The sequence below is a fragment of the Vipera ursinii genome, assembly GCF_947247035.1.
Source record: "Vipera ursinii genome assembly, chromosome: 1".
Classification (NCBI taxonomy): Eukaryota; Metazoa; Chordata; class Lepidosauria; order Squamata; family Viperidae; genus Vipera; species Vipera ursinii.
Window position 1 is genome coordinate 36554613 of NC_139512.1, and position 17792 is coordinate 36572404.

A 17792-nucleotide genomic window follows, 5' to 3' on the forward strand; every position below is an offset into this window, starting at 1 on the left:
ATTATGTACTTTTTACTCCACAATTTGCTAGGCTGCTTCTAAACTTTTCCTCTGATCTTCTTTTGTTTCCATTTTTTAGCTAATTGCTTCAGCAATACTCTGGGGAGGAGACAGGGAAGGCCCCTCTGAATTTCTAATATCCATCCATCCAAGGTTAGTGTTTGCCACAAGAAAGAATGCAAAGGTGAGCGTTTTTAATATCCATCACTGTTATGGTACCTTAAGAAGAGGGATTTTCCTCTTTCCTGAAACGATCTCTCTCTCCCTCCCTCCCTCTCTTTCTCTCTCAGATGTCATAATAATGCAAAACATTTAAAAAAAGTATTCAAGAGAAAAGTAGATAATCTAGACATGAAAAATAACTAGTTGTCTCCCACAAAGTAGAAATTGGCTTATGGTGGAACATTAGCTGCTCGATAATTATGATGCAGAATACTTTCTTTCTTACAGAATAATACATAGATACCATCATCATTTTCTTTGTACAAATAGTCTTTGACTTACAACAGTTTGTTTAGTGACCATTCAATGTTACAACAGCACTGTAAAAAGTGATTTATGACTTTTTTCACACTTATGACCATTGCAGCATCCCCATGGCCATGAGATCAAATTCAGATACTTGCAACTGGTTCATATTTATGATGGTTGCAGTGTCCCAGGGTCATGCGATCCCCTTTTTGCAACCTTCTGACAAGCAAGTCAATGGGGAAGCCAGATTCACTTAACAACCATGTTATTAACCACTGCAGTGATTCACTTAACAACTGTAGCAAGGGCGTAAAATGGGGCAAAACTCACTTAAATGTCTCACTTAGCAACAGAAAATTTGGGCTCAGTTGTAGTTGTAAGTTGAGGACTACCTGTATAAGATATGAGAGTGTATTGAGGAAAATAACGTGTAAAAAATTGAAGATTGGATCCCAAGGATAAACTTGACCAACAAGGATTACAGTTGCTATTAAAGCCAACCTTGTGGCAGTAAGGGCAATGAAGCATCTGTATCCTTATTGTGTTCACATATTGCCATCCTGCAGCCCTGTTTCAGTAACTTGAGCCCTCTTAGGTAGAGGGCCTGAGGAATCTTGCAGGAATGTGTGGAAGAATCTGTCAGCATCTTTCAGACAAAATCATTAGGATTTGCTTGCAGTTGGATTGCCGTCTTGTTGCAGGTGCAGAGGAGATTCCTGGGATGGAGTCCTGCCTGGTTATCTGAGAAGGTTTTAACCTGCTGGACCCAAGGAAGTGGACATGATCTTTTGGACTGCACTTTATACTCTTGCCTCTCGTGGCCTGTGAAAGTGGCCTGTGTGTGTGTGTGGCCTGTGTGTGTGTGTCATGTGAGTGTATTTTAACAGTGGTTAATTCTTCTTTAAGTAAGTGGTTGTGGGATGCCACAGGGTTTTGAATGGGGGGCAACAGGCTTCAATTTAACCTTGGCAAAACTGAGTAGTTTAGTATTATGGTTCTTTCTTTCTTTCTTTCTTTCTTTCTTTCTTTCTTTCTTTCTTTCTTTCTTTCTTTCTTTCTTTCTTTCTTTCTTTCTTTCTTTCCTGAAGTTTTTTCCATTAACTATCTAATGTCTTGGTGAGGATCTAGAATTCACTAAGGTGTAATCAACCTTCTAAGCACTTTTTTGAGATAGACAAGTTGAAATGTTCTCCTGATGAGAATTATCATTGGAATCAAAGGGCAAAAATCATAAGAAATTGGCTTGGTATTGTAGTTAAGAAATCTACATTGCTTGGTTGGGTGGATAGATTTTTTAAAAAACCTTGGCTGCAGTCCTGTGCAACATGTTTTAAGAATGCGGTTAAAACACTTTGCATAGATGGATGCAAGCCAACAGCAACATCAAAGGTAAACAGGCTTGGCATTCATTTAAAGAGCAAGGAGTATTACGTAAGACATGCTATTTGTTTAATATATGTAGTCACTATAATTTTAGCTTTTTATTTCACCCCAAGGAGTTAACCTTGAAAACCTGAGTTTATAAATGCAGCCTTCTTCAGTCCAATATCTTCCAAATACATTGCATTTCAAATTCCAGTTGTACCTGGTTGGACCTTATGTTAAGATGGTCAGTTAAGATAGAAGCTCTGGTGCTTGCCTATTTGTTTGTGACAACTAAATAATTATCTGTGGCCTTTCATGCATCTGATCCTGCCATGAGTGTATGAGCTGGAGAAAGCTACCATGTTTCGGTATATTACCAAAGGAACTTGATCACCCAGCTCCTCTAGTAAAATTAATTCCTGAACAAGGCTGCAACTGAGCTACCTCTCTAAAAGTACTCACTCCCTAAACATCTTGACTTTATCCCTTTCTTAGGGCTATGATCATTTCACTTCTATTTCTTAAAAATAATTTTAAAGCATGTTGTTTGGTGTTACTTTATCTCTGTTCCCGTAATTAATAATAGAAAAGATATTCTTTTAAAACATATTTCAATTTTTATCTAAATCTTCTGTCCATGTTTTTTCTACTCATTTTTCCTAGGATGTAACAAAATTGCTGTTAAATGTGTGTGTGTGTGTGTGTGTGTGTGTGTGTGTGTATACATACATATAATACATACATAAATAATTTTTATGCCAACCATCTTACTAATACAGTGTCTGTGAGCAGCTCACAGTATAATAAAAAGTTTGAAAAGTGCTAAAAACAATTAAAAATTTTTTAAAAATGAATAGAAAAGCTGAAAGTTAAGAACCAAGATGAGGGATGGGCTATGGATGAGAATCTTCTCTACCCTGTCAGCCATCCTCCAAGTAACAGGCCTGTCAGAGCCCCAGAATAAACAGCAGAGCCACATTTTTAGGCTGTTCTTGAAGATCAGGATCGTAGGGATAGTCCTCACCTCCGATGGAAAGAGATGAAAAGGCTCTTCTCTTGGACCCATCAGCCGAAATTCTTTGGCTGACAGGATCTGAAGTGGGCTCTTTTTTGCTGGAACAAATGGAGGAAGGTGAGATGGTTCCTCAGACACCCTAGATAGTATGACTTTAAGCAACATATAACTCCAGGAATAAAGTGAGATTTCTGTGTATCTGGGATACGTAGTGAGATGGTTGTTGACACTATTTGAATGGTTAAAATGAAATGGGAAAGCCAGATAACTCTGAAAGGAATTCTTAAAAGTAGGGGAATGGGCATTAAAATATCAAATACCTTTCAGTATAAGGAATAGAAGAAAACTAAAGTAATGCACATGGAGACAAAAACGTCTTCATATATATGTTGATGAGATCTGAGCCCCTGGGAACTGAAAAGAAAAGACAATTTAAAGGCTGTGATGGATAGTTGAATGTAAATAATAACTCAGTATGGGGGCCCTTTGTTAAAAGCAAATTCCATCCTGGGGATAGACAAGAAAATTTAAATAAAATTACCACGTGTCATTTTTATCATTCATTTTATTGATATGCTACTTCTCATCTCAGAATGTAATGTCTTTATAGAAACAGATGACGTCTTTATCTGGACTATTTCTAATATAATGACACCTCAACATGACTACAATTATAAAAAGATTGGGGCAATTCTACTATAAGAGAAAGTTATAACTGAGACTTGTTTAGCGTAGGGAAAAAAAGACAACTTGAGAGCAGAGGACTTGAATGTGCAGATTATGTACTGTATGGTAGGGAAAGAGTAGTTGAGGAAAGGTTTTCTCTTTCCTACCAGTAGGGCATTTTCTGAAGCCAAATATGCCAGATGGGTAAAGGCCATCTATCCTGACATCTTTAAAAGAGGAACAAACAATTTCTTATGACAAATTCAAATCCATGAATGATTCTACTCACAGTCTGGTCTGTACTGTTTTCAGGAGCAAAGGCATTTTATTCTGAATATTAATTACTAGATATAGCTATTATTTTCATGCTCAGTTTATGGGCATCAATACTTGAAAAATAAAAATGATGCTCCGAGTTTCCTCAGAGATAACATAGCAGCCTAATAACAGTGGATAGGTAGGAAAATATCTCTGTACAATATCTCTGAAGGCAACACGGTTCAAACAAGCACCTGCCTTTAACATGAAGCATTTTCTTTCCTTCTTTAAATGAGAGAATCCACTTGGGAAAGTACTGTGATTCTATAGTCTATAAAAAGATTTTGTTTATGTACAGTATTTATTCAATTTGTACAGCCCTCCACCCATATATGTGATACTGGGTGGGTCTCTTTTTGCAATCTGGCGATCATGAAGTTTTTTTGCAAACCCATCAGATATGTCTAGTCAATGACATAAATAATCAAATGAGCTGCCTGGAGACAATGGCTCAGTTAGCATAAATTTTATAGCTGCTCCAAATTCAGTAATTAAATCTTCTTACACCTAGAAATGGAATCAGACACCACAGAGGGAATTTCTTTGGCTGCTTGAAGAGTTTGAATCCTTAAAGAGTTCATGACTGAGCAGATATTTGAAGAGAATGTACAAATTCATCATAGATCATTAATTCACACCAAATATCAAGACAAAGAATACACACACACACACACGCACCATTGCAGCATCCCCTTGGTCATGTGATCAACTGGTAACTGAGTCATATTTATGAAGGTTGCAGTGTCCCAGAGTCTTGTAATCATCTTTTGAGACCTTCTGACAAGCAAAGTCAATGGGGAAGCCAGATTCACTTAACAACTATGTTATTGACTTAACAGCAGTGATTCACTTAACAACTGTGGCAAGAAAACTCATAAAATAGGGCAAAATTCACTTAACAACTTTCACTTAGCAACAGAAATGTTGGGCTCAATTGTGGTCGTAAGTCGAGGACCACTTGTATCATTTTATTTTAAAACATTAGGACATGACAAAAAGAACTTTAGAAGAAATATGAAAGGTTTGCAATCTGAAAGGATTAGAGAATGGCTGGGTTGTTTTTTTTAACTGCAGCTAATTTCCATGGGAACTAAGTTGCTGAAAGCATTACCACGTATTCAAGATAATAGATTATAGCATTTGGCTGACTTCCCATATTGAGTATATTGCTGATTTTATCTTCCAAGGTCCAAAGATAGGAAAGATAAGCCATTATCTCTTACTCATCCAAAGCAATCTTTTGTTTTTCTGTTTTTGTTTCTATTGCAAACCCCACTTTAGTGAGGTCACCATTATAACCAGATCTTTGTCAGTAGCTTTATTCTCCTGCTAAATAGTATTAGCGCTCATGGCTTCCTTTCTAAAAAGAGTTGCTTTCTCCACACTTTTACAGAGCAGAGGTGCATTATAATGGCAAAGAAGGGGTGTGCAATTGTAATTAACAGAGGCCTTCGCAACACACATCAACAGTATCCATTGGTGCAAACCTCTGGTTACCTACACTGCATTGGTGCAAACCTCTGGTTACCTACAGAGAGCTGCCACAGAATGTCAACGTTTGCCCCCAAAGGATCAATATATGTATTCTAGAATCATAAGTCGTCAACATGGATGGTATAGGCAAGCTTAAAGTACAGTGGGAACATCGTATTATTAAATTACCTGTGAGCCAAATTATAACGCAATAGCAAGTGTGTGTAACAGCACACCCAGTAAAATGCAGCTGAAGGATGCTGCAGTTATTTAAATTTTACCAGTTTATGTAAGAGCAAGCAGCATTATTATAGGAACTGTGGAGACTTGTTCTTTCACTTCTGAATCTTTTTTCTCCTTCAGTATGTCTTCTTCAGGATACTTTCCCCATGCCTGGAAGAGGGATTTTTGTTTATCCCATATCCATGAAAAAGCAGCAGGAGCAGAGATTTAGAATTCCTGCCATGTAATAATTTGCCCCTTAAAATCAATCAGCATCTCCGTATCACCCTTAATCATCAACTATAAGAACATACAGTATTTTTCATATCATAGTTAGGATATGAGAATTTCTGGAAAATATGTTGACCACCTAAGAATTTTGATCTTCTTAAAACATTTTTCTAGAATGGATATGATTTGGATCCAGTTGTGCTATAGAGGTTTCTTGTATTCAATGTGTCTGTATACACATACGTGCTCCCATGCTACAGTTAAATGAAAACTTTTAAAAATGCCTACCTCTTAAACTCATCATACTTTTATGATTTAGGAAATGTTGGTATGAGGCTAAGCTTTCTTCCATGATGCCCAGATAGTCTCAGCAGTAAGCTACACTTGAACCCATTCATGCATAAACCATACGTGTTATCTGCAGCTTGTCATGATGGTTTACTAACTGGGCTTGTAGTTTAGCATGGGATCTTCCTTGACTGCTCTATACATCTGCATTCCCATAGATTCTCCTGTCAATCACATCTAAACCTGTCACCTTAGTTACGAAGTATATTCTTGTATGAATGAACCTTTATTGTCAGAGTACAACCATGTATACATTGAGATTGGCTGAGCCTCTCTTCATGCCTCAACTCAGTGACAACAAATCCACCATCTTGTTACACCATGTGAGCTAATTGCACAACACACCTGTTCATCTGTTATTTCCTGAATGATTAATAGTTTTAAGTTCAGTAGCAGTTTTTTCCAAGAATCATGATTTATAGTTGGTGTGCTCTACTTTCCTTTGATTAAACATTTTTATGTTAGGACTCTAGAAGCACACCTTCTCTGTAACAGTTCCTGTCCTCTGAAATGAGGTTTCTCACCAAGATCTGGATGGCTCCCACTCTGGTGTTGTTAGAAGAGCTGTGAAAATCTGATTCTTTACAAAAGCCTTTGGTAAAAGAGCATGAGACCCCTCATTTTATAGTGCTTCGTATCTTTATTTTTTATGTTTTATTCTAACTTCCTTGGTTGTTATGAGCTGCCTAGTATAATTGAAAAATCAGGTGGCCTACAAGTTTAACGATTATTTGAAACCATGAACTGAAAGGATGATAAAAGAAGTAACTAGTTTTACCCTAAAGATAGAACTTTCATGTTAACAATTGAAAATAGTGTTCAGTGGCATCTTAATTTTTTTTTGGTTACTAAACTGGAAAATATGAACCTTTTTTTAAAGGGACAACAATCCATTATCAGAATGAAAAAAATATATTTCTTTTTTAAAAACTCATAGATATACATACAAGTAATTGAACATTTTGCTCAGCAGGATTTCTTTCACTGAAAGTAATACTGAACAACCTCCAAGATTGGTACAAAACTTTAAACATATCCACAAGTAATCAAGTAATCACACTGAATTAAAATAATCGAAGTAAATATCTGTGTTTCACCTTTTTGTTTTTGCGGACTGCATTATTCAATGACAACAGGTTCAAGCTACGGTATTATTTTAAGGTTTGAAACTGGGGAAAAATAAATTTAGCCAGAAGAAATGCTGGAAATTTAAATAATCAAATGCAAAGTCCCTTAAAATATCTTTTGTTAGGGAAAAGGGGTAAATGAAAACAGTGATTTGGAAATATTTATCCTTCAAAGGTGTCATCAGCAGTTTTAATGAAAGGTTTAACTTTCTCTCCTCAAGGGCAGTTTAAATTAGATAAACATGCCTGTGAGTCAGAAAGGAAATAAAAGAGGCTGAGCAAAATTCAAACTTTAATTTGGCTTCTGGCAGGATGTAAGGATGGGGGTGGGGGGGAGGGCAAAGGAATTTGCTGCTGAGTGTTGTTAAAATGTAAAGATTTCTGGTTTACAGATATGTTAAAAATCTGTCCTGAGAGTTGTCAAGTGAGGTTCCTTATACACGAGGTAATGGATGCAATTAGAATGACACAGCAAAACATGGACCTGTTCTGAGTATCAGAATAATGTTGCTGAAATGATAAATGGTTAGAATTTTTTGCAAGTCAGCTGCCACTCATTCAAAGATCTACTGGTAAATCCTTCTGAGGACTGTGTGCATTTGCACTTGCTCAACCATATTTACATAAACTTAAATATTACAAAAAACAGCCAGCTTGATATAATGGTTAAGATCAGGCTAGGAACTAGGAGACTTAACTTCTATTCCTGCCTAAGGCACACAACCAGCTGGATTACCCTGGGTCAGTCATTCTCTCAGCCCTAGGAAGGAGGCAGTGAGAAACCTTTTTATAGGGAAATTGTGTATGTAAAAAGCATATATTAAAGAAAGCCTATATTAATGTGTCCCTGAAGAACAATTCCATAAAAAAATAAATGCATTTATGTGTTTTGGTGGCTGAATTTGAGATTTGCAAAGTTGTTAAGTATGAAACAGTTTACAAAATGCCCCTGTGTTGGATAAGTTCTTGTATAAAGAGCTTTGATTATTGAAACATTTGTTCACATACAACTAGTGTTGATAATTACTTCACAGCAGAAATAATGTAATCCATTGGTGTTGAAAGCATTAGTCCCAGTAACAATGCCAAGTTTTCTCTAGCATCTCAATCAAAGGCTTCCTCTTGAAGATGCAGATCGTTTAACATAAACCTTCATGGTGCTACCTGGAATTAAGTATGTCAAATTGCTTTGAAAAATAGCAAGAGGACGCCCTGAAGGGGAAAAGAAGGATTGAAATGCTGTGAAAAAGAATATTGACAACAGTAAATAAGATAATTGTGCACAGGTTAAGACTTAATGGTACAATGGAAATGTTATTGTACTCCAGAAATGCTTTAGATCCTGGTCACCACAGGATTCCTGTATTTCTATAGAGTACCCCCCACAAAGAGGGCCAATGGATGTTCCACACCACACTCAATGCAAATTCCCCTTCTGGCCATAAAGGTGGAAAGAGGAAGGATGGGGAGAAACTGATACAGTAATTCAACAACATAGTGTTATGATTCTCAAGAGAGCAGTTAGATTGTATAAAATATGTCACAAACTGGAGCAGAATCAATCAACATCTTCAGGGGATATTTAACACATATTCGAGCTTTGCTGGTTGTTGGTGTTGTCATCCAAGACATCTGGAAGTATTAGAAAAAGCTGCCTTATACTTTAAAACAACCTTGCCTAGCTTAATGCCTTCAAGGTGATCTAAAAATCCTTTTATCCTTAACTACGGTGTACTATATGTAAATGATGGGATATGGAATCCAACATATCTGGCAGTCTCCAAGTTGGGAAAATCTTCAGACTCGAATGTAATGAATATGGCACTGCTTTAGGTATATTACTCCTTTCCCTTTCCCTGCTAATTTGTCTACAGAGGTTTATTATTATTAAACAAAAATAATCTGGGGGTATCACCTGATTGTCTGGACTTGAAAATTAAACAAGGCCAGTCCCAATTAACACTAGGCACATAGATAGGAGCAGTGGTGGTATTCAAATATGTGACCAACCAGTTATTTGTGTGGATGCCGCTTCTGGAGGTCCATTCTGGGCCTGGGCAACAAAAAATTAGCTACCGGTTCTGCCGAAGTGGTGCGAACCGGCTGAATCCCACCGCTGGGTAGGAGTCTGGCAGTAGAATGATTTTTTAATGTTAGTATCGAAAACAAGAAGTGGTAGTAGTAGTAAGTCAGTCAACCACCACTCAAGAACTGACCTGCTGGCATTTGGGTTAGTCCTTTAATAGTCAACCCTGTTTTTATATTCTGCCAAGCTTTTGTGAGGAGGGTTTTATTAGGAATAACAAGGGAGAAGTGATTATAAAAATGGAAGAAAGGGTGTCTTCCTGCCTTTTATCTTTCTGCAATGGATATTCTCTTAGATAGGGATGCAGACTGATGCTATAAGCAAAGACACTATCAGTTACCAACAAGCATAAGCAAAGTTAAGTTAGGAGTCCTAACATTTTTTTCTTTCTCATAGAACAATCAGCTCAAGAAAAAGTTCTAAGAGTATTTCCTTTCCATTCCATTCCAAAATTAATATAACTAAGATAATTTGTTGAGATAATTGGCATATATTAACCATATTGATAATACAATTAATATATTGTTCAAATACTGTAGAGAAAAGTGCAAATTCTTGACTGCTCAATCTGCCTCTATGGTGTGCATTAACGCTCAGATGTCTATAGAAATGTCAGATAAAATTGGACACAATCTTCATTGGAAGATTGTAATTGATGTAAATTAAAGGACATTCATGAAGCATGTTGCTTTGGGAATATAGATAAAAAGAATTATCACAAATATTATAAGAGCAGTTCTCATTTTTGGAACCTTTTGTATTTTATACAAAAATTTGTATACAACACGCATTACTTATCCTGTCTTTGGTAGTTACAAAAGTTATTTAATTAGAGTAAATCAGTTTCAATTGGCAAGCAAGGAAGGAAGGAAGGAAGGAAGGGAATTTGATGTAGCTTCATGGCTGAAAATATGCATCTCAGTATACCATATCTCAAATCTGTGCCTGAGGATAGATTTAAAATGTATTCTTTAAAGACAAACAAAATTCAATTTAAGCAGGAGAAAAATCTGTGAAGCTGATAAAACAGATGAAGCCAACACATAAAAAAAACTACTTACCTTGAATGTTTTGAATGATCACTTTCTCCAGAGTAGAACTAAAATAACAGGATGTGGAGATATCCCCTACATCTTTTTATTTTGGGTATTTCTAAAGCTGTTCATGGTTCTGCAAAGATTTTTATGAGTGCTTTTATCTAAATATGCTCTTAACCTATTCTGAATCAGAAATTCTGCCTTCCCAGGATACCTGATTATGGACAGAGCTGTATGCATATACAGACGAATGCCCTTTCAAAAATTGCATAAAATATGGAAGATCTTGCAAGCAGCTGGTAGTGTTATACTACATGAATATATCTTTCCTGCAGTTTACACTTATTCAAATCCAAGTAAAAGCATGCATAGATCTTCTGTGAATCTTTTATGGGTTTTTGAGGAAAATGCCTATGTGATGTTCATAATGCCATCTATTCTCACCTGTCCATGTTCTCTGTGGAGTGATGATAAAATATTGGCACTGTGGATGGTAACTGCAAATGGAGGCAGCTTCTTCTACATTATGAACAGACAACATGCATCTCAAAGGGCTATACGAAGGCCAACACTTATAGTCCTCTGTATCCGTACTGTGCAATCCCTTTACAACAAAATATTCTGAGGATAGGGAGAAAAGATAAAGGATTACTATTACATACCTGTTGGAAACTCAGAAGTATTTCAGAAATGAGAAAAATGGAAAGGATGTTTTAAGATTTTGCATCCCAACCAGAACTTATCTTCCCAGGCATATCTAGCAAAACAGTTGTAAATCTTGTCTCTCTCACACATACCAAAGCTACTCTTTATTAACAGGGTGGAAAGCCATAACTTTAACTCTTGTCTCGTTGGACATCCTTCATGCCATCAGTGACTCTATTTTTGCATTTAGAAGGGTGAAGAATTTATTAGGCGTTCCATTCTCCAAACAATCCTGCAAGAATTTTCAAGCTCTGGCAACTTCTTCCACATTTTAAAAGCATTTCAAAAGAAATCAATAAACTTATTCATAATGAAACTGACCTAAGCATACCACCTAAAACTAGAATGTTCAGAAGATAAGCCATTACACAATCTATGGATATATGAAATAGAAATAAGGCTATGACCACAAGCAACATCCTCTAATGTTGTAGACAACCATTTTGGAGCCTAAGATACATTTGAAGAGTTGAAGCTTACAAAATAGTCAAAGTTTTGTTTTATAAAATGTCATTTCCTTATACGTTGGTTTTATTAAAACAATATTTTTAAAATGTCAAATGAGCATTAAGTGGGCATTAAGAAAGGAACCGAGGGTGTTCATTTAGACCAGATTGCCAATCCCAACTGCCATAGCTATATGCACAATATTATCTTAAAAGGGAATCAAGCATGTACACTTGGCTGTTCTGAAGCTGATTGACTTTTCAGATTATGTTGTATAAATAATAGCAGAGGAATGTGGCTGACACTTCAATGCTAGAAGGTATGGTATGTCCTCATTTCCCATCATAGATTTACTAATGCATGAGAGTTGTTCAAAAGAAAAGCCCCCAATATGAAGTAAATCCTACTCAATGCAGTCAGAGGTCCCTTTTTAGGGAAAGCTAATTTTACCAAAATCTCAATGACTCAAATCCCAAAGTGATTTATGTTGACCAAGCTAGCATTGATTACAATGGGCTTTAATTAAGCACATTTTAACTGGGTCAGGTCCTTATGCATTTAGTCTGATCTTCCTCACTAGTTATGATATCCATACCTTTTAAGTGAGAAGGCTTTTTCAGCAGATAAAGTCCTGACTTGTACAAATGCAAAACTTTTTTGAAAGCTCGTAGAGTTTCATTTGTTCCATATCGTAAATCACCTACATGCAGAGGGGAAAAGAATGTTGTAAGGCGAAAAATACTGTAAAGCAGTTCTTGTTTATATAAACATTTTAAACATATATTTAACATTTTGAACTAGCGCGTACCTGTGGCATTCAAGATGTCCTTCAAAATTGGTTGCAAAGCAATGGGTGCAGTATGTGGTAAGAGATAAGTGAAGAAATACCTAAAAAACATATATGAAGCCTTACATATTTAAACAGAAATCTGCCAAATTTTAGTAAAGATTTAGTAAAGATTGATAACAAAAAACTTAAATCTTATAATTTCTAACAAAATGAAATTGAAGCTTCTTGGCTAGAGCTAAATTCAGAACGGAAAAATCTGTTTACACCAACAACGGCTTTTTATTTTTATTGATATGTTTGGTCCACCCCATAATGAAACAAATTAACATTTTCTTAAATATCTTTATCAATGAAATGATGCTTCAAGTTTTGTCCATGAGCCTCCCAGAAGTGAATTGGAACATATTTGAAATATCCCATTTGTAAACACCATTTACCTAGTTTTTGTGCCTGAGAAGAGGATATAATGAGATAAGAGAGGCCTCAGTGCATGTGACTTGGCAAGAGAAAATTCATTAACTAATTCAAAGAAACTCACCATTTCTTGTTTAAAGTGTGCATACTCAGCAATACATTAATTTTAAAGAACTGCCTGACTCTTTGGTCCCACTCTCATGAGCTAATTGTGGCAAAGTCACCTACAGGATTTACATATCATGTTAAGCCATAATATATCTTGACTTTTTTATCCAATTTATATGGCCACCCAAATCATTAATTGTCACTCTGGGGTTAAAAGAGAAACTGATACTCAACTTGCTCCAACCTGGTGCCCTCCCATATATTAGTTGCTCTGAGAATGAGTAGTGCTACCTTTCATTTTCTAATAAAGTCAGTCATGCAGGAAGAAGGCTTACATTAAGCACTACTATTTCTATCTCAGCAAAATTTTGAACAATGTTATATTCATACAAATTAATACAAAGAATACTTTTTCAGATCTACTGTCTGTTACAACTTACTTTTTTTGTTGCTTCCTAGTAAGCTAGTAGACACTTGTTAATGCTGCCTAAGTTTGCCTGAATCTAAGCAGTACTCTAAGTTTGCCTGGATCTAAACCTTATTCTCATCAAATAAATCTTGAAAAATGTAAGATTTTTCTGCTTCCATCTTCCTTTCTAAGTGAGATCCATTTAACTAGCAGAAGCAATCATTTAATTCTTAGTATAACATATCAGCACTGATGGGGTCAGCATTCCTTCCATCTACTTTTAGCCATTTGTCTAACCAACTTCAGACATATAGTACCGTACACACTGTCCAGTACGTTATTCCCCAAGCCTGAGGAATTTTTGAAAGCAAACAAAAAGTAACTTAATATGTGGTTTCCAGGGAAAAGCATTTATGAATGATAACTTTAGTCAAACTACTATGCAACATGCACCAATGTTTAAAGAATTATAGTAATGTAGAACAACTTCCTGTAAATTAGCACTTTCCAGATGTATTGAGTAAAAGACCCAGAATTCCAGACACATTGGTCTTCATAGAGAGAATTTTGAGGATTGCAATCTAATACGGCAGAATACAGTAGTTGGAGAAGTCTGACAAAAAAAATACTACATGAAAGTAAATGCTAAAAATACATGGCATATGTGATGATGTTCTACTCCAGTTCTTTTTCTTTTAAACTTACCGGCTTTTCTTTATCCAACTTACCGATATGCATTGAAAAGATTCCGTTTCTCATTTATTCCTTTACAGTTCCTATGGCTGGCACATTTCAGAAAGAAGGTTTTTGTGGGGAATTTGAGAATGCAATCTTGATCCCTTTTGCAAGACAGCTCCTCAGTGCTCACATCATCCAGGTCTGTAACTTTCAGGAGCCCATTCACCATAACAAATTGCCTTGGTTGGAAATCTAGAAGAGCAATGGAACCCAGAGGAGAATTTGCCAAGTAATAGAGCAGTTCTACCAGTTCCAGACAAATCTGAAAGAGATATGATAAACAAATAAGAGATTTTCTTACATTATAACACCAGCAGTCTACCTTTCTTCCTATTATTTTGCAGCTCAATGCACAATTCATTGGAATTACAGTATATCTGCTTTGGCAAAAATGTAAGACCTTAATGTATATGTTGATCTAATGTAACAATGTAATGGGATCACAGCTAATTTTTCCATATTGTTTAATTGCACCTTAATATGCATTCTAAAGTTAAACAGACTACTAGTAGTTTACTGTAGATAAGTTGCCTTTGAAACAGTCCAGAGATGTCAGTGCAGAGAATTTGCTCCTGCCTATATCTGTTTACAGATATACTGACACTGATGTGTTACAATACTTCTAATAGCTTCCAGGCCCAAAGATTTATAATAGCTAGAATATCTCCAGGAATGGCATGTCCACAGGATTTACACAGAAGTTTAATACCATGTTTTCAAGAGCAAAGATCTTCCCCAGACCTTCCTTCTATCATGATTCAGGATTGGGCCTATTGCTATTGATAAAATCCTCTTTGCTTTTGTTTCCTTACTTTAAATCTCTCTTCCCAGGGAATCTGCAGAAGCTGAATCATCTCCAAAGGGGTTCCAAGCTCCAGCATGGAAACCACTTTCATTTCAGGATATAGGCTATTATTATAGCATTGACCATGCAGCTGTCAGGAGAAAACAGAATGAAGTATTAATACAGATGCAAAATATAGAAATTATTCTTTGGGGAAAAATATATTTTGCTAATGGTGAGAAAGGTCAAATGAAGATTTAAAAATTCAACTGCTCTTGCTACAGTAAAAGTTTGCCTTACATAGTTGATCCTAAGCATGTTGGTAGAAGTTATAATTCATGAAGTTAATTCGTCTGCATCTTGAAGTTGAGGGTTTATACCTTCCAGATAACTCTTTATTCTTACTTATGTTTATTTACCACTAAATCAGCCAAGAGTAATTTTCTTTCAAAGAGGTTTAGAAAATTGCTTCTTTGGGGTTTCCTCGGGTTGCAAGCACTGTAGGGTAATAAACAGTAATCAAACCAAGAAAGAGAATTCTGATTAGATGTTACCCACTGCACTTTATGTTTGGGATCAAATACTTTCTATTTTATTCAACGCTGCAAACTCAATTGGCATATTTTGAATGATACTCCCCACCTTTACCCTTTATCCCGCTAAATAAATATTATGGCTTTCTTGCAGAAAGTGAGAGGAAGCCATGGGAGAAAAAAACATCTTGAGGGGTATATGCATCAGCAGGGCTTTTTTTGTCATAGAACGCCCAGAACGGAGTTCCGGCACCTTTTTCTTTTACAAAAAAAGCACTGTGCATCAGAGCCCCAGGACTCATATTGGACTGCCCAAAGAAAGCTTACAAGGCATATAAGCATGAAACATCTCCCATTATTGTTCCCCAACATATAGTATTCCAGAATGGAACTCTGTGGCCCTTCAGGTGTTTAAACATAATATTTTTAACTATTGTGCATTTTCTTGGCAACGGTATGGCAATGGTTTGTCTCTACCTTTCTCTGACATATTCTTCTCTACTTCTCAGCCTACCTAACAGTCTTAAAATTCCCACATGGTCACCAATCCAAGAAGTGAATAAGGCCAACCATGCTCAGTTTCTAAGACCTGTCAAGAGTTAACACAGCACTTTCATCTGCTGGGCATGTCCAGGTGTCACAAGACTAACACTGCCAGCAGCAACAACCAGCATGTTCAGTGGAAAGGATGCAGCACACTTGTAGATTATCAACATCTAAAGATTCACAGATTCATCACCACTGTGATACGCAGAGGTTAGGCAGATATTTATGAAACATGGCCACTGAAAGCTTAACTCACCATTAATTTGATTAATCCTCTTAAAAACCATTAAACTAAGCTGTCTTCATATTTTGTAGTAGCAAATTTCTGGAGTTTACAAACTGCATGTTGAAGTATTAAGTAATATAGCACAGCCCTACATTTTACTCCAAATATGCATTGTTCCCTCCACCAAATCCAGCTAGGACCATGAAGTTTTTTCAATTGATCAGTCATTACATGACTGATTTTATGTGTTGTATGTAAACCTAGAATAGGTCCCCTTTAAACTAATCAAAGGAATTTCAGAAGAATATGCATGCTTGTTGCAGTGCACACAAAGTAATTTACAAAATAAAATATATCTGTAAGATTTCCTTCCAAAAGCTATGGATCGGCCTACTAATCTGAGAGGTTGGACTCAAAACAATGAGTAGTGAAAGCTTAAAATCTGGTCATGTGACAAAACCAGTGGACTCATTATCTTTAAAAAATTATATGTTGCTCTCTGCAATGAGTAGTCAGCTTATAGATATTGATATCCATTCCCAGTAAACTGGCATGAGCTACATCTTTGAAACTAGTAATCGAGGATATGAAAGTAGGATTGGGCTATTGCCTCACATTAAAAGATCAATAATCTTGGATTAAGCACGCTCAACCATCACGGGGTTGAAAGCGGGGAGAAACGTAATTAGTTGAAATATCTTAAGAAAGGTACAGCATTTACAACTACCCAAAACATCCAGTTAGGCTCCTAGGCTGGGTCTCCTGCCCTCCTTCCCCGGCGCGATGGCGGTACTACGTGCCTTGACGATCCCTTCGTGATCCAGAGTCCGCAGCAGAATCGTCTCCTTCAACAGCTTGTAAGCGGCGAGCTGGAAACAACCTTCCGCGTGGCCGTAGCGTTGCACACAGCGACTCACGTCGCTGCCTGTCCAGTGCACGGATTTCAGGGCGATTGCCTCGCCACCGGGCGACAAAACCGCTCTCAGCACCAGCTTCGTAATGCCAGCCCCTACCACGCCCACGTCGCTCAGGCCGTCCAGTTGCGCGCAACCCAAAGGCTCCGCGACCTCTGCGCGCCTCGCGGTGGATCGCGAAGCGCGCGCTTGGACAGAGGCTACCAGGCGGCTCAGGTCTTGTTGCCGCTGCTCCAGTTCCCTCATCAGACCCAGAGGCGGCGGAGAATCTAAGAGCCTCCAGGGGCCCGAGAGGACGAGGGCCAAAGCAAGGAGAACGGGCAAGGTCAACAGCGCAAGTAGCGCCTCAGGACCCGGCATGGCGAAGAAGGAAGGAAGGAAGGAAGGAAGGAAGGAGGGAGCGCAGTGGCGAGCAGCTGGCCTGAGTTATCAGGCTGCGTTTGGGGAAACGAGAAAGGTGAGGCTTCAGACAAGGAGGCGGGTTCCCAGCAAGGAACTGCCCACCTCGCAGACTGGCTTTGCAAACGATCGGGTAGGTCGGAAGCAAGATCGCAGAAGTAAGAGCTACCCGCCGCCCCCCCCCCCCAAATTATGCACATTCGTGTTTTGGAGGACTCTCTCGGGGCGGGGCTGGGGAAGAACCCAAACCAACTTTTTCTTTTCTCCAGTGGCAAGGAGTAACGAGGCGACGACTGTTCAAGAGAGGATTTGGCTCGGCTACGAGCTTCAGTCGAACTGATTAAATGCAGATATCACTTGAAGATGACCCCCCCCCCCGACATCCCCGTGATGAACTTCACCGCCGATTTTGTCAACCGC

The 17792-nt window shown here is 37.5% G+C and overlaps 1 protein-coding gene across 1 annotated transcript; it reads right to left on the bottom strand.

Moving 5' to 3' along the window:
- Positions 1 to 8132: 8132 nt before the first annotated feature.
- Positions 8133 to 17424, bottom strand: LOC310632213 (extracellular tyrosine-protein kinase PKDCC-like). The gene is made up of 7 exons (XM_083349268.1): positions 16860 to 17424; positions 14783 to 14905; positions 13961 to 14232; positions 12320 to 12399; positions 12107 to 12211; positions 10804 to 10980; positions 8133 to 8448 (listed from the first exon to the last, which is right to left on the bottom strand). The coding sequence occupies exons 1-7, from the start codon at positions 17331 to 17333 to the stop codon at positions 8345 to 8347; spliced, it is 1335 nt and encodes a 444-aa protein (XP_083205394.1). The 5' UTR covers positions 17334 to 17424; the 3' UTR covers positions 8133 to 8344.
- Positions 17425 to 17792: the final 368 nt, after the last annotated feature.